At 42.3% G+C, this 24941-nt stretch overlaps 1 protein-coding gene across 1 annotated transcript in view; it reads right to left on the minus strand.

The window, feature by feature from the left end:
- Positions 1-7398: 7398 nt before the first annotated feature.
- The window catches only part of LOC307054109 (thioredoxin domain-containing protein 8-like), a gene marked incomplete at its 5' end in the record, with an annotated part of 44211 nt that continues 26668 nt past the window's right edge, over positions 7399-24941 (minus strand). The window contains 2 exons of the mRNA XM_079705634.1: positions 7399-7506; positions 8600-8665. Of these exons, the coding sequence (XP_079561760.1) occupies positions 7444-7506; positions 8600-8665 (129 nt within the window). The 3' untranslated portion in view covers positions 7399-7443. The remainder of the gene's footprint in view (positions 7507-8599; positions 8666-24941) is intronic.

Genomic DNA, 24941 nt, shown 5'->3' on the forward strand with positions numbered 1-24941 from the left:
GGGATAAATTAGGAGTTTGGGATTAAAATATACACACACACACATATATATATACAGATATATAATAGATAACCCACAAGGACCTACTGTATAGCACAGGGAGCTATATTCAATATCTTGTAATAAATAACGTATAATGGAAAAGAATCTAAAAACGAATATGTGTGTGTGTGTGTGTGTGTGTGTGTGTGTATCTGAATCACTGTGCTGTATACCTGAAACTAATATAAATCAACTATTTTTCAATAATAATTTTAGAAAGAGGTGTGTTGATAAAAAGATTTGTTGCAAAATAAATGTATTCATATACAACTAGTGAATAGGAGAAGTAAATAATAATAAAATTGGCAGGCAAATGACAAAAGCTTGGAAAATTTAGGAATCCTGGCTGAGGTTGCATTCTTACCTGGTGACAAGTTCCCACCCAGCCTTTTCAACATTGATGGAGGAGTTTTCTGGAGAAAAGCCCCATTGTTTTTAGGAGAATGAATAAGGCTCACCTGGGGGAGCAGTGGCTTTATAGAAATCCAGTACATCTGCATCTGCAGATAAAACCAGATGCATATAGAAAATATTTTTTAAAATTCCATAAAGTTCCAAACAGCAAAACTTGAATTTGCTGCATGAAAACAACTATTTACACAGCATTTATATTGTATTTACATCTATTTATATAATTTACATTGTTTTAGGTAATATAAGTAATCTAGACATGATCTAAAGTATCCAGGAGAATGTCTGCAGGTTATATACAAAGTCCATGGCATTTTATATAAGGGACTTGAGCATCCATGGATTTTGGTATCTGAGGGAAGTGTTGGAATTAATCCTCCATGGATACCAAAGGGGCTGTTACTGATATCATAGGTTTGCTTGAGGATTAAGTGAGATAGTGTGTGAAATTAATAAGCCTCATTACTGATCATAGGAGTTACAAATTGTTTTTGTCATTCCTCTTTGGTTCTAATGCCTCTCTGATGGTTTGTTTGTTTGTTTTTAGTGCTTCCTTGCTTTATTTAAAAACCATCATAGCAGGAACTTCCCTTGTGGTCCAGTGGTTAAGAATCTACCTTCCAATGTAAAGGACGCAGGTTTGATCCCTGGTCGGGGAACTAAGATCCCACATGCCATGGGATAACTACGTGCTCGCGCTCCACAACTAGAGAGCCCAGACACCACGACTAGAGAGAAGCCCGCGCACTGCAACTAAGATCTGACGCAGCCAAATAAATAAATATTAAAAAAAAAAAACCACAGCAAACAAACAACAGGCTCAATATCCTTTGGTTCAACAGTGACCGTGGGTTTCCATTGAAATGCAGTTTAAATTTAGCAAAGTCATTTTGGTGTCCATCAGGTTAAAACAGAATTTCACAGTTATCTTACAAACTTGCTTTAAGGCTTAATTTGCATTTATAAAAAAAGTTTTAAAGCTTCCCATGAATGTTTGTGAAGTGATAAGAATTCTATTTAACAAGATATTGTTGCCCACTTGGTACTGCATGGTTTTGCTTAGCTTAATATTCAGAATCAATTAAAACCAAATTATTATCCAAGCAGGGACAATCCTAGGTTTTTCAGAGAGAAAAATGAGGATAAAAACATCAGCCTTCTCTGCCTCACAAGGTTATTTTTGGAAAGAAATGAAGTAATGCTGTGAACGGCTGCACAAAAACATTACTGTGCTGTACGAAGTTTGACTATTACCCTCACTGTAGAGTTGGGCCTCACTCATGTTTGTAAAACAATCCTTTGATGGACTTTATCAGTGGTGCTCAAATGTGAGTGTGCATCAGAATAATCTGGATTCCTCAGTCTACCAACGAGGTGGGAAGGCCTAGGCAAGATGCAGAGGAGTCAACATAAGTAACTCAGTGTCATTTCAAGGGTGCTGCTTCAAGGTGGGGATTTGCCTTCTGGGCTAAGAACAGGACTGCAGATTAGTGCTGGTCTCCATGGTCAATGAGGTTAGCTAAATGTGATGTATTCAGTATGTGTACACCTTCTTGTAACAGCTAGTTAATTAAATACAAAGTAGAAAATAAAAAGAAGAATCTGGGTTCCTCCCATGACCGCCCCCCAACCTCACCCAGCTTTTGATTCAGGGTACCTAGAGGCGGGTGAGGGGTGTCTGAGAATGTGCATTTCTACCAAGTTCCCAGGTGATGCTCCTGGTCCCAGAACCTCACTTTGAGAACCCCTATACCTAGTCATCCCTGACAAAGATGAAACCCTTAGAGCAATGGCTTTCAGTCATGACTCGCCAGAACCCACGGTGAGAAATATATTTTACATTGTGACCCTAGTATAAACATACACATAACTAAACGTGTTTCATGAAATAATACTCACCATTAATGCAGTAAATGTACTCTGCTATTTTTTGTTTGGTTTTAAGAAAATGCCTACTACACTGCATTTTATGAACCATCATTGGGTCCTATCTCAGCTAGAAAACACTGTTAGTGCTTGATAAATAAATATGGCACTGGTAAAAATGCACAATGCAGCATTAGACAACGTGGCAGAAATTAAGTGATGTCCCATTCTCTATTCCTCTCAAAACAGAAAGGTCATTATCAAAGTATGGACCCTTCTTCTACTTTTTTTTTTTTTTTTTGCGGTATGCGGGCCTCTCACTGTTGTGGCCTCTCCCGTTGCGGAGCACAGGCTCCGGACGCGCAGGCTCAGCGGCCATGGCTCACAGGCCCAGCCGCTCCACGGCATGTGGGATCTTCCCGGACCGGGGCACGAACCCGTGTCCCCTGCATCGGCAGGCGGACTCTCAACCACTGCGCCCTCAGGGAAGCCCCTTTCTTCTACTCTTAAGCAAGAGAAATTATGTTGAGACCTTGGCTGCTGAAAGTGAGATGGAGAAGACTTTGGTTTCCAGGGAATTCTCTGGGACTCTGACATGTGTCCTCTTTCACTGCTGACATGGAAAGCAGGACTGAAATAACAATGAAGAAAATGAAACATCTTCTTGCTCCATCACGTAGAGAGATGCTACAGAATGTAAAATGCTGGAGGCTGTCTGGGTGATTCCATCCATGGCACATCTGGGCATGGAATTCATTCTCCATCCTGCTTCTCTTCTCCAAAGACAATTTTGGGGGTGCTGTTTCCAGAGGCCAGTGACTTGCACAAGTTGACTGGTTACAGGTGGTCCTTGACTTTCGTGGCTCCAATGTACACACATTCCATGTTCATGCACAGAACTCCATTTTTCCATTGCCACCAGCCATATAATGATTTCCCAGCCATCTTTCCTACAGTAGCCTGTGCTCTGAGGATGGATGGAGGCCTTAGCCAAGGTGATGGGAATGAGATAGGCTGGGACCTGGGACCTTTTACTGGAGAGCTTGCACCTGGATAAATCTCTCCTTAAGCAACAAAATACAAAGAAACTATAAATAATTGCACGCATGTGCAGTTGGGGTCATTATGAACAATAAGGTACAGAAAGGCCACAAACCAACTGCCATTTCTGAGGTGCGGAGAACAAAAGCAGGGTACTTCGCATCATGCCTGCACACAGCACCACCACGGAGGCAGGCAGACCGCCCAAGCTACCCCTCCTGCCCAACCCACCTTTCTGCCCCTACCCTCACTCCATTTAAGGAACCAGCTTCGTTTGCTACCCACTCCCAAGGGCACCTGTTTCTTATTTTTGCTCCCTCATGCTGCAGCATGAGTCCCAGTAAAACCTTGCCTGAATTTCTCATCTGGCCTCATCAATTTCTATTGATTAAAGAGTCCAAGGACCCAGGTCGGTAACAGGAATATTCACTCTCCTGTACTAATGCCAGTGCTGGTCTAGGCCCAAGGGCCTCAGTCTGGCCCACAGCTCCCTGGCCACACTCTTTGACCTTCCAGCAGTCTGGCCCTTTAGAGCGGGCTAGCTCCAAGCTGAGATCCCTGGCATGGAAATCTCATCCAGCCCAGCCTCTGTCTAAGTCTTACTCACCTATCACCTGGGCTCCATAGAATGGCATGTCTGGGGAATGCGGGAGAGTGACAGCTTCAGGCCCCACCAGGCTCTTGCTTTGGTGGAGAGAGGAACTCTTTTTCCTTTGCCCTGGTATATCTGGGCCCAGAGATTTAAAGATTAGGAGCCATAAAACCTTCATCCTCGCCCTGGTGATGAGGTCAGGCTAGTGGGAAACAGAAATGCCAGGCTTGATTTTATTCAGGCAGACAAGCAGTGAGACCTGCCCGCAACCTCAAACAAGCCTTCAAGCCTTCATGAAGGCTTCCATCGGCCCCACTGAGGCGGGGTCTGGGCTGGAAAGTGGCGGCATTGTTACCAAAACAACTGGGTTAGCTGCCAAGAGACACAACCAAATGAAAGAGCAGAAGGAAGGATTTCTTGCTTGCAGCAAGTCAGGAGAACACTGGGGATCCTTCCCAAAGCAGTGTCTCCCCAGCTGCAAAATTGGGAAAGTTTTAAGCTAAGGGTACATGCATATTTATGAAGGGCCTTGAGCTGAAGAGAATTCAACATAGAATTGGGGCAAAGGTTGACAGAGTCCAAGCTTTAGTTGAGTGAAGTCAGGAGGGTCAGCAGAGGTCACCACCATCTTTCCTTAGGCCGCAACCAATCTGGGTTCTCAGTATAGTTACATCCTCCATCTGGGTAGGGGTCTTAATTCCTGCAGAACTCAAAGGTCTGTATCAGATTGTGATGTATGTCCCTTGAGGAGGAACTAGGACTTTATTTTATCTCTGAACTATTGTTTCTTGACTGCTTTTCATTCCTTTGTTCCCTTAAGATCATTAATTACTGAGATCTGGTCAAGGGCAAGCATTATCGCCAGGCTTAGATCACAAAATGGTTTAGGCCTAAAATGGCTTCTCTTATGTCAAAAAGCTGTATCTGTATACTGTATCTCCCTACTGTATTGCACAGGGAACTAGATTCAATATCCTGTGACAAACCATAATGGAAAAGAACATGAAAAAGAATGTATATATACGTATAACTGAATAACTTTGCTTGTACAGCAGAAATTACACAACATTGTAAATGAGCTATACTTCAATAAATCAAAAAAAAGCTATATCTGGTTCTTTTCCTTTGGGGACGCCCTACTCTGCCTAAGGCATCACTAGCAATAATTAAGATTTTTTTAGTAAAAAAGAAAAAAAAAACTTTCTTGGAATCAAAACAATCTTCTAATCTCCAAGTCCCAGGCTTTTTAACTTTGCAACTTGTGATTTTCATAAAACACCTCCTCATTTTTAAGACATCAGGTCAACAGTCATTTCATAGGAAAGCACTCCCTAACTTCCAGCCTAGGTCAAATCATGGTCAAGTAGGGATAACATGTGCTCACAAAACACTAGTGCTTCTCCCCTATAGCCATGTTAAGGAGGCATCTTAAAAAATAAATTTTATATTTTGGAATAATTTTGGATTTAGAAAAGTTGCAGAGAGGGTAAAGAGAGTTCCCATATACCTCGTACCCAGTCCCCTGATGTTAATAAATTATCATAGTGTATGTCAAAACTAAGAAACCAACACTGGTATGTTACTGAGGACTAAACACCAGATTTTACTTGCACTTCACCATTTTTTTCCACTTATGCCCCTTTCTGCTCTAGGTTCCCATTCAGGGTTCCATATTGAATTTAGTTTCGTGTCTTCTGGATCTCCTCTGGTCTGTGCATTGGGCTGAATACCAGCAAATCAGAGATGAGAAAGAGAACGTGCTCCCATCCTATAAGAGTGTTTCAGCTTAAACATCCTAAGGGTCAAGATAAGCAACTCAAGGTTAAAGAAAGGTCAAGAAGGCTTCCCTGGTGGCGCAGTGGTTGAGAGTCCGCCTGCCGATGCAGGGGACACGGGTTTGTGCCCCGGTCTGGGAAGATCCCACATGCTGCGGAGCGGCTGGGCCCGTGAGCCATGGCCGCTGGGCCTGCGTGTCCAGAGCCTGTGCTCTGCAACGGGAGAAGCCACAACAGTGAGAGGCCCACATACCGCAAAAACAAACAAACAAACAAAAACAATAGTGCGGCCTCAGGACGAGGTCCCGGTTTCCCCTCAAGGGACATATATAACAATATCTATGAGCTGTTTTTCAGATACAATAAGTCCCCTACATATGAATGAGTTTCATTCCGAGAGTGTGTTCCTAAGTTCACTTTTGTTCATAAGTCCAACAAAGTTAGCCTTGGTACCCAACTAACACAATTGGCTTTAGAATACTGTACTGTAATAGGTTTATAATACTTTTCACACAAATAATACATAACAAACACAAAAATAAAGAAAACGTTTAATCTTACAGTACAGTACCTTGAAAATTACAGTAGCACCAGCTGCATCACCACTGCTTTTATGCTTGCTTCTGGACATCCTGGGCTTGAAATAAAGATACTGTATTACTGTACTCTATACAGTACTGTAAAGTACACAAAAGCACAACCACTTGTAGAGGATGCACGCATGTGATAATGTACGCCAGACATGTGAACTAATTTACGTGATTGGACATGCGAACTCATGTTTGCATCTCTGAAAGTTCACAACTTGGAGGTTCGTATGTAAGGGACGTACTGTACTGAAACCGCCACCAGGTGGAAGAAGTTTACTGTATGCTGCCCACAAGCATGTAGACCCCAGAGCAGTTGGAATCAGAAGGTTGATGATACTGGCTCCCAGTTACCTCACCACCAACCAGTCAAAGAATGTCCACAAGCTGATCGTGCCCTCCTCTTTGAACCATTTACTATAAAACTCCTCACTACCCGCTCCAGGTCAGGACACACAGTTTTGAGGGCATTAGCCCACTATGGCCCCCTTTGCCCAGCAAAGCGGTAAAGCAATTCTTTTCTACTTCATCCAAAACTGTCTCCAAGATTCCATTCAGTATCAGCGTACAGAGGCTGAATTTCAGCTACAGGCTTGGCATATTGCCTAGCATGTAATAAGTTTTTATATACGTAAGCATAGCTGTTTATATGTACTTTTATCCAATGACACATTTCTAATATAAGGTGATACACTGGAGAAGAATTTTGTACTACAAACAATGACTCAATTGGGAAGAGGCCTCTATGTATTTGGAGTGCACCAGGCCAATAAGACATTTATTTGTTTCTTGACTGCTGCGTTGGATCCCATCTTCCACAGTCTCTGGAAAACTTTCTCACTGAGCTGGTATTACTTAGCTGTGCAGGGCCTCTGCTGTGAAGGACGCTGCCTAAGGAATGTGCTCAGAGTAAGTGCAAAGGCCAAGTGAGAGAATGCAAATGACACGATCTCTGATAGCACAAGAGTTCCAACAATTTTTGCAGTGAGATCGCAATATGGAATTCAACCTGTAAAGCATTAGGAAAGAGATCAATAGAACACCACAGTGTTTGCTGGAAATAAAAACACAAACACATTCACGGTGGCCTTTTAAAACGTTGCAAGTATATTTTGTCTTGGAGATCAGCTTACATTAGTTCTCGAATATTTTCTTCCAGTTTTTTAGCATCAGTTCCACAAAGTTCAAAAATCTGTTCACAGATACACAAAAGTGAAATATTTATTGGTTCAAATATGGCAAAGATGAAGCTTTGAGGAATTTTGTTCCTGTTTATAAACTTATCCTCTACTCATTTCCATCGTCTGCAAGATACTTTAAACATACATTAAACACATTAAATTTCTGATGTTTTAATTATTTGGCACCTTTTCAAAATTGTTTATGCTAATATTTTGCCAGATTTATATAATTCTCCACGATGTTCCTCTAAACTAAGATCTAAAACATACCACGTTGTTGGAAATGAGGAAACCCACTCACTGAACCTTCTCAGAGCGTTTATACACTGATCTTGAGGGCTTGTTAATTCATATACATGATCCCCTGAAATCAAATGGCTTGTGATTTCCCATGCCCTGACTTTAGCCCAGGTAATAGTAGTTTAATTAATTGATTCATAGGAGCACATTTTCTTTTCAAATTCTCACATCTCTGAATCAGGATGCATTTCACAGGGGATGGTATATTTTATTTGGAACACTTTTCAGTGGGAGATAAAATAATGGTGCATCTGTCAATGCGCATCTTATGTTTGATGAAGTATGGAAGTTAGAGACCCTTAACTATTCATGATCAGTTTAGTACCAGTCGTATGAGGTGGGTGGAGAGAAGGAAGAGTGGGTAAAATGAGGCTGAGAGGGACTTCCCTGGTGGCACAGTGGATAGGACTCTGCGCTCCCAATGCAGGGGGCCTGGGTTCAATCCCTGGTCAGGGAACTAGATCCCACATGCATGCTGCAATTAAGACCTGGCACAACCAAATAAACAAATAAATATTTTTAAAAAACCTTAAAAAAAAAATGAGGCTGAGATTGGGTGAAGACTTGAGTTTCCAGTGAGGGAGGTTTCAGCAGCCAGAAATGGTGTTAGGACTTTGGGGGCAGGGGTTAGAAAAGTCTAGAACTAACTTCAGTGCTCAGTGTGCAGCAGAGGAGAAACTATGCCCACATCTAATGATTCTGCTTCCCCTATAGCAGCATGGTGCCTGTGGGCATCATGGTTCATTCTATTCCTTGAAAGTAAACCCCACTCTTGTGCCTCTGTCTTGATCCCGTTTCACTTACCGGCTTGCTCAGGGATCCACTTCTACAACAGCAAACTGCTCTTTTGATTCTTGAGTATAGGGTTACCTAAGTGTGGGTGCAGAATTTCATGATTAATCTGGGTTGTCTGGTTTGTAGCCATCTCCTCTAGAAATAGTTCTCTTGGCCTTGGCCACCAGGGGAGGAAGGTGTCAGAAAGGATCTGCAAAAGGCTCTTTCTTAAGAGTCAGTGGCAACTGGATGGTGCCTCTAGGGCATGAAGGGAGTTTCATACTCCTCTCAGGCTAGAGCAGGTACCAAGACAAGAAGTCCTGGCAATAACATAGGCAGGGCTTGGCCACCTGAAGGACCAGACTTGGCTGGGGACAAGAAAAGGATGCTAAGCTTAGCCAACTGACCAAAGTACTGAACCCATTGCCAGGAAACTCCTGACCAAGGTGAGGCAAAGGAAGACTTGGCATCCTCCATGAGGCTGGAGGTTGCGAGCTTGGGCATACTTTTTTTTTTTTTTTTTAGCGGTATGCGGGCCTCTCACTGCTGTGGCCTCTCCCGTTGCGGAGCACGGGCTCCGGACGTGCAGGCTCAGCGGCCGTGGCTCACGGGCCCAGCCGCTCCGCGGCATGTGGGATCTTCCCGGACCGGGGCACGAACCCGTGTCCCCTGCATCGGCAGGCAGACTCTCAACCACTGCGCCACCAGGGAAGCCCTTGGGCATACTTTTTTCACTTGGGGGTATTAGGACTTTCTAGACAGCTCAGTCTGGTTGGAAAGGAAATTTGTCCCTTGTCTCTAACCAATGCTGGGGTGGAATGCAGGATGGGAGAGGCTTGGGGTTCACCCCAGTCTCAGTCTTTCTCCATGGGAGCTGGAAAGGTACTATGTTTGCAGTGGCTCCCACTTATCCTTCCTTGTGCCCTCTGTCCAAGGTCCCTCCTGAGTCTCCATCCTCTACTCTGCTTCAGGAGTGGCTTGACTCCAGTGAAGGGTACACGTGAGCAGAAGAAAGGCACTGGCAAAGCAGGGATGAGAAGTTCCCAAGGTGTGTCTGTTCCCCACGACCACCGCCATGTAATTCTAGACAGTCCCCCACACCCCCAGTGGTCTAGAAGATGACATTTTTGTCATTCTTATGGCAATAACTCTAGTGGATCTGATTATGACTCCTTATCTTAGGATCTCCCCCACTGCCAAAAAGCAGTGTGGAGCCAAAGAGAGTTTGGGGGCCCCTAAAGATGGGCCTCTCTTCTTGGAGGACACTGCCCTGCATGGAGGGGTGGACAATCTATAAGTGTATTAGAAATAGGAAGGCACAGGCCTGAAGGGAGATTTCCAGGGAGGGGTGATTTGCATGACCATGGGGATGTGGCATGCCTGTGCTTGGCTACTGTTGAGTGTGACTCCTCTTCCTTTTAGATACATTGAGCCTAGTGCAGGGCACCATCACCCACCCTTGTACCTGAGCCAGGAAACTGAGGTCACTTAAAACATTCATATATATTCAGAACACTGCACACATGTCAGCATACAGTTTGGGGAGTTATTACAAAAGAGAGCCCACTTGTGTAACCATGTCCAGATCAAGATGCAGATATAGCTTTAGTCCCTCGCTCCCAATCATTACCCTGTGCCCAAAGCCAAACACTATTCTGGATTTTTCACCATAAATGAGCTTAGTCTGTTTTTGAACTTTTATACATGGAATTCTACAGTATGTTGTGTGTATTCTTCTGTGTCTGGCTTCTTTCACTCAGCGTGATGTTTCTGAGATTTATCTGTGTAATGGCCACACATTCATTTTTCAGTGTTGTTTTTTAGCATTCTATTGCACGACTATAACACAGTTTATCCATTTTGGCTATGACCAAGAGTGCTGCTAGGAACATCCTTTTCCACAACTTTGTGGGGACATCTCTGGGGGCAAATGAACACCCATTCTTGTTGGGTTCTGTTGTCTACCTGAAAGGGGGGTTACTGAGTTCAGCTTTAGTAGGAGATACCCAACAGTTTTTCGAAGTAATTGCATCAATGTACACTCCACCAGCAGGGGATGAGGGTTCTGGTTGTTCCACATGCTTGACAACACTTGGTATTGCCAGTCTTTTTCATGCTAGGCATTCGGGTGGCTTTAGGTGACATTAAATTTGTCTCTGAATTCCATGGATTTTACCCCATCAACTTCCCTTTGGGTTTTAGTAACAGCTTACAGATTGGTTTCTCTTTCTCCGGTCTGTGCCCCTGAGGTCTCTTCTCCCCCTTGAAGCTCAAAAACACACATCCCATCATGCTTTCTCTGTGAAATTCTTGAGTGTTTCTCCATCATCATAAAATCCAAGCTTTTTACCAGAATTCCTCGACCTTGTCCTTTCTAGCTCCACTGTCACTCTCTACCGTAAACTCTGGACTCTAGCAACACTTTATAGTTGGATTTATTTATTCATTTAATAAATACTTAGTGAGTGACTACCATGAGCCAGACATATGGTGAACAAACCAAGACAAAAGCCCCTCATGGAGCTCACATTCTAGTGATAATTTCACTATTTTATACTACTGGTGTATGATTATCAAATAATTCTTGACCCGTACCTGTGACATTTTTTAAACTCTCTGTTTCTTCCCAGCTTTAAATCACTTGCTAATCTTAAGCATCCTTTAAGAGTTAACTCATGAAGGCTTCCCTGAAGTCTTTCTCTGTCATCTCATAGTATCCACTATTCTAGTGCATTCCACAATTAAAGAGTTGATTTTGTTATCTGTCTTCCCCACTAGACCAAGGATGGGGACTGTACTTTATTTTCCCGCCCATAGTTTTAGTATCTAGCCCAGAACCTTACCCAGAGTAGGTGCTCTATTAATGGTGTTAGGCCTGAAATGAGTTGAACTATGCTGATTTCTGGTCGCTGAGGTCCGGGTCCAAGATTCTGTGTTAAGTTTCGGGGATTAGGTGTTATCTATTTTATTCTTTCTTTGTCCAATTTGCCAAAGACAATTTTTTTTTTCAAATGGTAGTTTTTTTTTTCTTTTTTAAAAAAAATTAATTAATTTATTTATTTTTGGCTGTGTTGGGTCTTCGTTTCTGTGCGAGGGCTTTCTCTAGTTGTGGCAAGTGGGGGTCACTCTTCATTGCGGTGCGCGGGCTTCTCACTATCGTGGCCTCTCTTGTTGCAGAGCACAGGCTCCAGACGCGCAGGCTCAGCAGCTGTGGCGCACGGGCCCAGTTGGTCCGAGGTATGTGGGATCTTCCCAGACCAGGGCTCGAACCCATGTCCCCTGCATTGGCAGGCAGACTCTCAACCACTGCGCCACCAGGGAAGCCCAAAGACAAATTTTATATTTGTGTCTCCCTGTCTAGCATGGGCCTTTGCATATAGGAGTTTAATAAAAGTAGTTAATAAATGAGGAGCAGCTTACTGATAAGAGCTTATTTTATAAGTAACTTTCTTTTGAAAGGATATATATGCAAGGCCATTAACATATAATTTCTGCTCAAAATATTTTCTCATTTTAACCTGAATGTTTGGCTGTACCTCTCAAGAGCATGCTCCACTCTGAAGCATTAGGAAGCAGCGTTTACCTTGTTCTTCTCAATGACTTCATTTTTCATGTATGGCTGCCACCCTAGCAATGACTGCTAATGAAAATTACAAGCTCCAGTTTGCAAAGACCAATGGGATATGGAGTGGCTGTTCCTGCATTAGAGAACCAACTATAGCCAACAATCAGTTAAAAAAAAAAACCCTGAAGTTTTATTATGGACATTTTCAAACATACACAAAAACAGAATAATAAAGTGAACACCATCCTCTCATTACCCACCACCCAGGTGCAACCAGAGGCAGTTCTGTACGCCAAAGACATTCAATCATCTACAAAGAGTTTATTCCTGCTGCTGTGAAAATGCAAAGGGGCTGGAGAGGCAGTGACTTCTGAGAACATAAATTAAGGAGTCTGGCTAGTGATGTCCTCAAAGAATAACTACAAAATGCGTTGGCCAGTTGACATGCAATTTAGTTGAGTCAACACTGAAGTTATATTTGGACCAGCTGTATGAAAGCTCAACAATTTTCAGCCCTCTGTAGTGAGTTAAAAACAACAACAACAGCAACAAAATTCTCCAAGCAACAGCAACCATCACAACATGAACCAAAAAGCCCAACAACCAACCCACACGAGATACTACTTGGAGGATGGCTGTGGAAGTATTTGTATGTACAAGTTTATAATTTGAAATAGTATGATGTTCTTTTTCTTTAGGAAGGGTTTATTAAGACATTAAAACTGATGAATAAGATGAAAAGGAGATGTCCAACAAGAGAACGTTTAAAAGTACCTCAGCCTTCTGCTGAGAGGTGGACAGTGTTAATCACCGTCTGTTCCGATCTTGGCTTCCTTCTCTGACTCCACCCACACCCCTTCCTTCCCTAGAACCATCTGCATCACATGGCAGGTATTTGTACACCTCCTCTTTGACTTTTACAACACCCAGGGCAGACTCTGCAAATGCAAGGAGGTCAGTTAAGGTTTTTGGAGTTGAGCAAAATCCAACCAAGATGACACAGTCCCTTCGAAATAGTCTGTTTCAAACAGCTTGAATTTGTATGTACTTGCATTCAAGAAAAGAGCATATAAAGCAATCTGTTCACTCACTTTTCCCTAATCTATGCTGGCCTTTTTCTCAACTTGTTCCAGTTGTGAGATTTCAGTAACATACTAATTCACTTTCATTTTCCTGTAGCAGATTTAGAAACTGCCTATGCATCTGTTTCTTAGCACACTGGTGGCATAAATAATGACTAAAGTGCTTTTTTCTCCTATGTTAGGAGTTGACAAACTTTTTTTGTAAGGGGCCTGATAATACCCACTTTAGGTTTTGTAGGCCATATCATTTCTGTCAAAACTACTCAAATCAACTCTCTGTACTATCTGCAACTTTTACATAAATCTAAATTTTTTCTATATAAGTCTATAAATTATATAATAATATTAAGAATATAGTCCATTTTTTATAATGATAATGCAGCCATAAACTTCCTTTTATAAAAAAAAAAAAGGCTACCCGAGTTGTTAGGGGAACCACTGACCAAAACCGTCCGTCCTGGCCAGGCACGACAGTAACCACTTGCATAAGTTATCTTACAACAGGAGGTCCTGGTAAGGAACATGGAACTAACAAGTTACCACCAACTGGAAGAATTCGGGAAAGGTCGAAAGGAGAGAGGAGACGCCAGTCCATATGTGCTACCAACCTTCCAGAATCCTTCTCACTGGAATCCATCTTGGCTGAGCGATGTGCGCATCACCAGGAAGGACCCTGAGTCAGAATGATTGGCCAGAGACAACCCGGAAACTAACCCCATTACCATAAAGCCTGAGACTGAGCCACGTGGCAGAGCAGTTCTCCTGGGTTCCCTTACCCTGCCGCTCTCCACCCGGGCTCCCCTTCCCAATAAAGTCTCTTGCTTTGTCAGCACGTGTGTCTCCTTGGACAATTCATTTCTGAGTGTTAGACAAGAACCCACTCTCGGGCCCTGGAAGGGGTCCCCGTTCCTGCAACAAAATCAGCTATTGTAGTGCGAAGGCAGCTGCAGGTAATTAGTTAAACAAATGGGCATGGCTGTGTCCCAGTAAAGCTGAGGGTCAGATTTGGCCCCGGGGCCATAGTTTGCCAACCCTTATTCTATGCCATCAACTGAAGCTGCCTGAGAGTTAGTCACTCAGGACGATGTGGCTTTCTGTTGAAGGGAATAAGAGGCATGAGTCTAATGTTGTGGGAGTTCATCTCAAGCTACACTGAGAATAGGACAAGTGATTTTGGACTCTGGCCTGGTTAGATGTCATCCTGCCCGTTACTGGAAGTGTGGGATGGAATTTTGTTCTTCAGGATAAAAATACTTTTGGAGCCATTCCTTTCAATGGCATATACTCTAGTTCTCATGTTTCCATTAGACCATCTGCTCAACTGTCTATTATTGGGAAAATATACCTGTTTCCTATATGCCTTCACTTCTCCCCAAGTTCAAAGGCGAGCTTGTCAGCTGAGCCTAGACAAAGGCATGAGCTCATGCCTATCCTCCTCTTCCTTTTTGGGAGTGTTTGCTCAAGGGACAGGTCTGTTCTTCTGGAAAGCACATTTGAAGTGAGCCTAACATCTGCTTTCTAAAGATAGCTCTGGAAAGCTATCACCCTCTGTCCTCCCTTTTTGGGGCTAAATAGTTATGAAAAGCAGCAGTAAAAGGGGCTAAATAGTTATGAAAAGCAGCAGTATCTCCTCCACCTGGGTGGGGAAGTTTGTCTCCTGCAGCCCCAGATTCTACCGTAGAGGGGGGGGTCATCTCAAGGTCTAGGCTACAAGTGGGAAATCTTTTGACATGGATCCAAGCCATGTTCTTCAATTACCACAATTTAGCACTACTGCTACTTTTTTTTTTTTTTTTTTTTTTTTGCGCTACGCGGGCCTCTCACTGTTGTGGCCTCTCCCGTTGTGGAGCACAGGCTCCGGACGCGCAGGCCCAGCGGCCACGGCTCACAGGTCCAGCCGCTCCGCGGCATGTGGGATCTTCCCGGACTGGGGCACGAACCCGTGTCCCCTGCATCGGCAGGCGGACTCTCAACCACTGTGCCACCAGGGAAGCCCTACTCCTACTTTTAATAAAGGTGACATTTTGATTTTCCACATGAATCCATGTGAGAAAAAAGTTAATGTAGCAGGTCTGGTTGCTTGCTCCTGGCGTGTCTCCAAGAGAACCATGATTGATCCTTCACCAACCCCCGGGTAATGTGGTCCTCCAGTGTTCCTCGTGTTAGTGATGGATGATTTTGTTATATGTATCTGGAGCAATGGACTATGCCATTGCTGGCTTGTCAAGGTGTTTTGCATAAACGTCAATAATGATGATGTGCACCTAGTTTTATTGTTGGGGTCCTGAGTTTCCATTGTCATGGCTGGTTGTGTAGCTATGGTTGCTTAGCAAGATATGTCTATGTGACCAGTCCCCACATAAAAAAAACTCAGACCCAGAGAATCAAAAAGGCATCCCTAGACAGAGACATTCCACACATGTCCCTGAAGTTCACTGCTAGGGAGAACACTCTCCTAAGTATCCCTGGACAAGGAAGAACATCAGAATTCTGTGCTGGACCTTTCTAGACTCCAACAACACCCTTCTTTTTTCCCTGCTGCTTTAACTCTGTGTTCATTGCTGTAATAAATCTTAGCTATGAATATAACATGCTGTTGAGTCTTGTTGATCCTTCTGTGAATCACTGAATGAAACACTCCTGTACTTCAACAATTTAAAATTCAGAGAAGAACAGGGCTGGGACTAGGGTGGAAAATTTAAGGGATGCCAAAAACTTAGTAATTAAGATAAATAATATCTTAATAAATATTTTAAAAAGTATTAAAATTTAATGCAAAAAACCCATGATAAAGGAAACATCAAAAATTCAAATAAAGACAGGTTTCCACCCTACACCTGCAATATCTTGCCTCACTTGCCTCACCCAAACCCCTGCCCTGGAGAAAAGAGGTAAACAAGTAATTACTGCCTTTACGTTGCTAAAGCTGAGAGCTGCATCTTTAGCAATGGTGCTGAAGGTTGCTAAATGGTGATAAATAGTTGCTGTACTTCTCTGACTTTCCCTTCATGTCACTTAGTTCTTGCCTCCTCCAGTCAATTAATCTCTGATAATGTATCAGCTGCTTATGGGGCTGATATGTAACCCCTTTTAGGGATCTGCACCCCTCAGAGCCCTGAAGACTATATGAGAATTCTTTTCTTTTCCTCCTCATGCAGAAGCCCTCTGTAACTAAAACAATCCATTAAGGTTGAATACCACTGGTAGGTAACTCCTGAATGCTAAGATAACTTAGCTTAAATGCATACTATAGTTACTCAAAAGAGCTTTAGAGGTCTCTGGTAACCTTCACTTCTAAATTTCTATTGACCCATACATTTTCAGGAAGATAGGTGCACAGTTAGATCCTGGGGCTCTAATAATAGCTACATTTTATAGTATGTACAAAGACTAGTGCTGGGCACTTTATTTACATTATCACAAATTTTTATGACAATAGTTCAAAGACACATGATACTGTCTCTATTTCACAAAGAATGAAACTGAGCCTTAAGGTGGTTAAGACACATTCCCAAGGTCCCCCACTAATAAGAAGCAGACCTGGAATTCAACCTACAATCATCTGACTCCAGAGATGGCAAAAGCCAGCCGCAGACACTCTTTTGCGGGAGTGTGTGTGTGTGTGTGTGTGTGTGAAACACTGTTTTTTATGCACTTGAACAATGAGCATTTGGGAGGGTGATTCTCCAGGGACCACCACCCTCCTCACTTCCTACTGTGTCACCTATTGTCCCTGTCTGGCCCTTGAAGACACTGCATATGGGACCTCTGCTTACAAGCCTATCCTCCTTCTAGCACTTGATGGTGCCACCTACTTTGGATTCTTTTTATCTCTGTACCAACTTCAAGGAGGGTGCTTGCTGGAAATGACCTCAGCTGGAGCCCTGCGATTCACACACATAAGGGCAAGAGCTTCTCCTCACTCCATATGAGAGCTCAGTTCTTCTGAATTATTCATTTGTGAATAACTCATTTATTAGCATCTATGTACTCATATCCCATCACTCCCATCTTTCCTAACTGCTTTAGGAAAGCATCTTACTCTCATATCAAAAAATGAAAAGAGGGAGGCAACTTTTGAGAGTTGGCCCATATTTAAGCAGTTGGCCAAGACTTGCTAAATCTTTTGTAGTCTTCCTTTCCTCTACACAGACATACCAACTTTAGCTAGAAGCAACGTAATGCACATAGAGGATCTGCTGATGGGCTTCAGAGGCTCATTGAATACCCTAGGCATTACATGCACATTTCAGTTTATACGTATATTTTTCTGGAGAGAGAGAGAGTTTATAGTCTCCACTGGATTTTAAGAGGGTCTACAGATTTTGAGAGGGTCTATAAACCAAATTTATGAACTACTAATAATAGCATATAGTGTATTATTCTGGTTACAAAAATCAGCCAAGGTTTTGGATGCCCCATCTGACAGACACCACAGGAATGCACATTTTGTTTTCTTTTTCTTTTGTTTTCTTTTTTTTAACCACAATGAATCTTACTGGAACATGCTGTGATGTCCTAGATGAAAACACTAAGGAATACAGCAGGAAGGAACAAACCCACCTTATTTATTACCTAGAATTTGTTTTGGCTGTCCTTTGCCCTAAAACTGTGAAATAATTATAGCTGTTGTTTATAGCACATCCCAGGGGGCCGGAGGAAGATGGCGGAAGAGTAAGACGCAGAGATCACCTTCCTCCCCACAGATACATCAGAAATTCATCTACACGTGGAACAACTCCAACAGAACACCTACTGAACGCTGACAGAAGACCTCAGACCCCCCAAAAGGCAAGAAACTCCCCACATACCTGGGTAGGTCAAAAGAAAAAAAGAATAAACAGAGACAATAGGATATGGACGGGACCTGCACCAGTGGGAGGGAGCCGTGAAGGAGGGAAGGTTTCTACACACTACAAGCCCCTTCGCGGGTGGAGACTGCAGGTGGCGGAGGGGGAAAGCTTCGGAGTAGCGGAGGAGAGCACAGCAACAAGGGTGCGGAGGGCAAAGCGGAGAGATTTTGGCACAGAGGATCGGTGCCCTCAGGCACACACCAGCCCGAGAGGCTTGTCTGCTCGCCGCCGGGGTGGGCGGGGCTGGGAGCTGAGGCTCGGGTATCGGCTTTCAGTCGGAGCGCAGGGAGAGGACTGGGGCTGGCGGCAGGAAGAGAGCCTGAAGGGGTTAGTGCTAGCCCGGAGGGAGTCCGGGGAAAGGGTCTGGAGCTACCGGAGAGGCAAGAGACTTTTTTCCCTTTTGTTGCCTGGTGCGCGAGGAGAGGGCATTCCCCTCCCTCCCCTCTGCCTGAGTGAGCCAGAGCCCCCGAATCAGCGGCTCCTTTAAACCCGTCCTGTCTGAGCGAAGAACGGACGCCCTCCGGCGACCTACGCACAGAGGCGGGGCCAGGTCCAAGGCTGAGACCCGGGAGTTGTGAGAGCAGAGACAGGGAAATCTCTCTGTGCAGCCTCGGAGGCAGCGGATTAAAGCTCCACGGTCCATTTGATGTGCCCTGCGTCTGTGGAGTGTATGAATGGACAGCGAATCATCCCAAATTGAGGAAGTGGACTTTGAGGACAAGATTTAAGACTTTCCCCCCTTTTTACAACGAATTATCCCAAATTAAGGAGGTGGACTTAGCAAGACTTCAGACTTCTCGCCCTTTTCCTCTTTTTACAACGAATTATCCCAAATCGAGGAGGTGGACTTGGAGAGCAAGATTTTTGATTTTTCCCCCTGCTCTCTTTTTGTGAATGTGTATGTGTAATCTTCTGTGTAAGATTCTCTCTGTATAGCTTTGCTTCCACCATATGTCCCAGGGTTCTATCAGTCCGTGTTTTTTTTTTTCAATAATTACTTTTTAATTTTAATAACGCTACTATATTTCATACTTTATTCTATTTTACTTTACCTGCTCTTTCTTTTTTTCTACCTTCCCTTCCTCCCTCCCTCCCTCCGCTCCTCCTTTCCTTCTTTCTTTTTCTTTCCTCCCTCCCTCCCTCCCACCCTTCTTCTTTCCACTTTCTTTTTCTTTCCTTCCTCCCTCCCTCCCTCCTGTCTTTCTTTCTTTCTTTCCTTCCTCCCTCCCTCCCTCCCTTCTTCCATTCACTCTTCCTTTTGCTTTCATTCCTCCCTCCCTCCCTCCTTTCTTTCCTTCTTTCTTTCCATCCTTCCTCCCTCCCTCCCTCCTTTCTTTCTTTCTTCCTTCCTTCCTTCCTTTCTTCCCTTCTTCCTTTCTTTCCCTCTCTCTTTCTTTCTTCTACTAATTCTTTCTTTCTACTTTTTCTCACTGTTATTCTGAGCCGGGTGGATGAAAGGCTCTTGGTGCTGCAGCCAGGAGTCAGTGCTGTGCCTCTGAAGTGGGAGAGCCAACCTCAGGACACGGGTCCACAAGAGACCTCCCAGCTCCACATAATATCAAGCAGCGAAAATCTCCCAGGGATCTCCATCTCAACACCAGCACCCAGCTTCAGTCAACGACCAGCAAGCTACAGTGCTGGTCACCCTATGCCAAGCAACTAGCAAGGCAGGAACACAACCCCACCCATTAGCAGAGAGGCTACCTAAAAACATAATAAGGCCACAGGCACCCCAAAACACACCACCAGACGTGGACCTGTCCACCAGAAAGACAAGATCGAGCCTCAACCACCAGAACACAGGCATTAGTCCCCCCCACCAGGAAGCCTACACAACCTACTGAAACAACCTTAGCCACGGGGGACAGATACCAAAAACAACGGGAACTACGAATCTGCAGCCTGCAAAAAGGAGACCCCAAACACAGTAACATAAGCAAAATGAGAAAGCAGAAAAACACACAACAGGTGAAGGAGCAAGATAAAAACCTACCAGACCTAACAAATGAAGAGGTAATAGGCAGTCTACCTGAAAAAGAATTCAGAATAATGATAGTAAAGCTGATCCAAAATCTTGGAAATAGGATAGACAAAATGCAAGAAACAGTTAACAAGGACCTAGAAGAACTAAAGATGAATCAAGCATCGATTAAAAACACAATAAATGAAATGAAAAATACTCTAGATGGGATCAATAGCAGAATAACTGAGGCAGAAGAACAGATAAGTGAGGTGGAAGATAAAATAGTGGAAATAACTGATGCAGAGCAAAATAAAGAAAAAAGAATGAAAAGAATAGAGGACAGTCTCAGAGACCTCTGGGACAACATTAAATGCACCAACATTCGAATTATAGGGGTTCCAGAAGAAGAAGAGAAAAAGAAAGGGACTGAGAAAATATTTGAAGAGATTATAGTTGAAAACTTCCCTAATATGGGAAGGGAAATAGTTAATCAAGTCCAGGAGGCACAGAGAGTCCCATACAGAATAAATCCAAGGAGAAATACGCCAAGACACATATTAATCAAACTGTCAAAAATTAAACACAAAGAAATCATATTAAAAGCAGCAAGGGAAAAACAACAAATAACACACAAGGGAATCCCCATCAGGTTAACAGCTGATCTCTCAGCAGAAACTCTACAAGCCAGAAGGGAGTGGCAGGACATAATTAAAGTGATGAAGGAGAGAAACCTGCAACCAAGATTACTCTACCCAGCAAGGATCGCATTCAGGTTTGATGGAGAAATTAAAACGTTTACAGACAAGCAAAAGCTGAGAGAGTTCAGCACCACCAAACCAGCTTTACAACAAATGCTAAAGGAACTTCTCTAGGCAAGAAACATAACAGAAGGAATATACCTACAATAACGAACCCAAAGCAATTAAGGAAATGGGAATAGAAACATACATATCAATAATTACCTTAAATGTAAATGGACTAAATGCTCCCACCAAAAGACACAGAGTGGCTGAATGGATACAAAAACAAGACCCATATATATGCTGTCTACAAGAGACCCACTTCAGACCTAGAGACACATACAGATTGAAAGTAAGGGGATGGAAAAAGATATTCCATGCAAATGGAAATCAAAAGAAAGCTGGAGTAGCAATTCTTATATCAGACAAAATAGACTTTAAAATAAAGACTATTAGAAGAGACAAAGAAGGACACTACATAACGATAAAGGGATCGATACAAGAAGAAAATATAACAATTGTAAATATTTATGCACCCAACATAGGAGCACCTCAATACATAAGGCAAATACTAACAGCCATAAAAGGGGAAATCGACAGTAACACAATCATAGTAGGGGACTTTAACACCCCACTTTCACCAATGGACAGATCATCCAAAATGAAAATAAATAAGGAAACACAAGCTTTAAATGATACATTAAACAAGATGGACTTAATTGATATTTATAGGACATTCCATCCAAAAACAACAGAATACACATTTTTCTCAAGTGCTAATGGAACATTCTCCAGGATAGATCATATCTTGGGTCACAAATCAAGCCTTGGTAAATTTAAGAAAATTGAAATTGTATCAAGTATCTTTTCCGACCACAATGCTATGAGACTAGACATCAATTACAGGAAAAGATCTGTAAAAAATACAAACACATGGAGGCTAAACAATACACTACTCAATAACGAAGTGATCACTGAAGAAATCAAAGAGGAAATTAAAAAATACCTAGAAACAAATGACAATGGAGACACGACGACCCAAAACCTATGGGACGCAGCAAAAGCAGTTCTAAGGGGGAAGTTTATAGCAATACAATCCCACCTTAAGAAACAGGAAACATTTCGAGTAAACAACCTGACCCTGCACCTAAAGCAATTAGAGAAAGAAGAACAAAAAACCCCCAAAGTTAGCAGAAGGAAAGAAATCATAAAGATCAGATCAGAAATAAATGAAAAAGAAATGAAGGAAACAATAGCAAAGATCAACCAAACTAAAAGCTGGTTCTTTGAGAAGATAAACAAAATTGACAAACCATTGGCCAGACTCATCAAGAAAAGAAGGGAGAAGACTCAAATCAATAGAATTAGAAATGAAAAAGGAGAAGTAACAACTGACACTGCAGAAATACAAAAGATCATGAGAGATTACTACAAGCAACTCTATGCCAATAAAATGGACAACATAAAAGAAATGGACAAATTCTTAGAAATGCACAACCTACCAAGACTGACTCAGGAAGAAATAGAAAATATGAATAGACCAATCACAAGCACTGAAATTGAAACTGTGATTAAAAATCTTCCATCAAACAAAAGCCCAGGACCAGATGGCTTCACAGGCAAATTCTATCAAACATTTAGAGAAGAGCTAACACCCATCCTTCTCAAACTCTTCCAAACAATATCAGAGGAAGGAACACTCCCAAACTCATTCTACGAGGCCACCATCACCTTGATACCAAAACCAGGCAAGGATGTCACAAAGAAAGAAAACTACAGGCCAATATCACTGATGAACATAGATGCAAAAATCCTCAACAAAATACTAGCAAACAGAATCCAACAGCACATTAAAAGGATCATACACCATGATCAAGTGGGGTTTATTCCAGGAATGCAAGGATTCTTCAATATACGCAAATCAATCAATGTGATACACCATATTAACAAGTTGAAGGAGAAAAACCATATGATCATCTCAATAGATGCAGAGAAAGCTTTCGACAAAATTCAACACCCATTTATGATAAAAACCCTGCAGAAAGTAGGCATAGAGGGAACTTTCCTCAACATAATAAAGGCCATATATGACAAACCCACAGCCAACATTGTCCTCAATGGTGAAAAACTGAAACCATTTCCACTAAGATCAGGAACAAGACAAGGCTGCCCACTCTCACCACTCTTATTCAACCTAGTTTTGGAAGTTTTAGCCACAGCAATCAGAGAAGAAAAGGAAATAAAAGGAATCCAAATTGGAAAAGAAGAAGTAAAGCTGTCACTGTTTGCAGATGACATGATACTATACATAGAGAATCCTAAAGATGCTACCGAAAAACTACTAGAGCTAATCAATGAATTTGGTAAAGTAGCAGGATACAGAATTAATGCACAGAAATCTCTGGCATTCCTGTACACTAATGATGAAAAATCTGAAAATGAAATCAAGAAAACACTCCCATTTACCATTGCAACAAAAAGAATAAAATATCTAGGAATAAACCTACCTAAGGAGACAAAAGACCTGTATGCAGAAAATTATAAGACACTGATGAAAGAAATTAAAGAGGATACAAATAGATGGAGAGATATACCATGCTCCTGGATTGGAAGAATCAATATTGTGAAAATGACTCTACTACCCAAAGCAATCTACAGATTCAATGCAATCCCTATCAAACTACCACTGGCATTTTTCACAGAACTAGAACAAAAAATTTCAAAATTTGTTTGGAAAAACAAAAGACCCCGAATAGCCAAAGCAATCTTGAGAACGAAAAATGGAGCTGGAGGAATCAGGCTCCCTGACTTCAGACTATACTACAAAGCTACAGTAATTAAGACAGTGTGGTACTGGCATAAAAACAGAAAGATAGATCAGTGGATCAGGATAGAAAGCACAGAGATAAACCCACGCACATATGGCCAACTTATCTTTGATAAAGGAGGCAGGAATGTACAGTGGAGAAAGGACAGCCTCTTCAATAAGTGGTGCTGGGAAAACTGGACAGGGACATGTAAAAGTATGAGATTAGATCATTCCCTAACACCATACACAAAAATAAGCTCAAAATGGATTAAAGACCTAAATGTAAGGCCAGAAACTATCAAACTCTTAGAGGAAAACATAGGTAGAACACTCTATGACATAAATCACAGCAAGATCCTTTTGGACCCACCTCCTAGAGAAATGGAACTAAAAACAAAGATAAACAAATGGGACCTAATGAAACTTCAAAGCTTTTGCACAGCAAAGGAAACCATAAACAAGACCAAAAGACAACCCTCAGAATGGGAGAAAATATTTGCAAATGAAGCAACTGACAAAGGATTAATCTCCAAAATTTATAAACAGCTCATGCAGCTCAATAGCAAAAAAACAAACAACCCAATCCAAAAATGGGCAGAAGACTTAAATAGGCATTTCTCCAAAGAAGATATACAGACTGCCAACAAACACATGAAAGAATGCTCAACATCATTAATCATTAGAGAAATGCAAATCAAAACTACAATGAGATATCATCTCACACCAGTCAGAATGGCCATCATCAAGAAATCTAGAAACAATAAATGCTGGAGAGGGTGTGGAGAAAAGGGAACACTCTTGCACTGCTGGTGGGAATGTGAATTGGTACAGCCACTATGGAGAACAGTAAGGAGGTTCCTTAAAAAACTAAAAATAGAACTACCATATGACCCAGCAATCCCACTACTAGGCATATACCCTGAGAAAACCATAATTCAAAAAGAGACATGTACCAAAATGTTCATTGCAGCTCTATTCACAATAGCCCGGAGCTGGAAACAACCTAAGTGTCCATCATCGGATGAATGGATAAAGAAGATGTGGCACATATATACAATGGAATATTACTCAGCCATAAAAAGGAACGAAACTGAGCTATTTGTAATGAGGTGGATAGACCTAGAGTCTGTCATACAGAGTGAAGTAAGTCAGAAAGAGAAAGACAAATACTGTATGCTAACACATATATATGGAATTAAAAAAAAAATGTCATGAAGAACCTAGGGGTAAAACGGGAATAAAGACACAGACCTACTTGAGAACGGACTTGAGGATATGGGGAGGGTGAAGGGTAAGCTGTGACAAAGCGAAAGAGAGGCATGGACATATATACACTACCAAACGTAAGGTAGATAGATAG

This window comes from Hyperoodon ampullatus (genome assembly GCF_949752795.1).
Source record: "Hyperoodon ampullatus genome assembly, chromosome: 6".
Lineage (NCBI taxonomy): Eukaryota > Metazoa > Chordata > Mammalia > Artiodactyla > Ziphiidae > Hyperoodon > Hyperoodon ampullatus.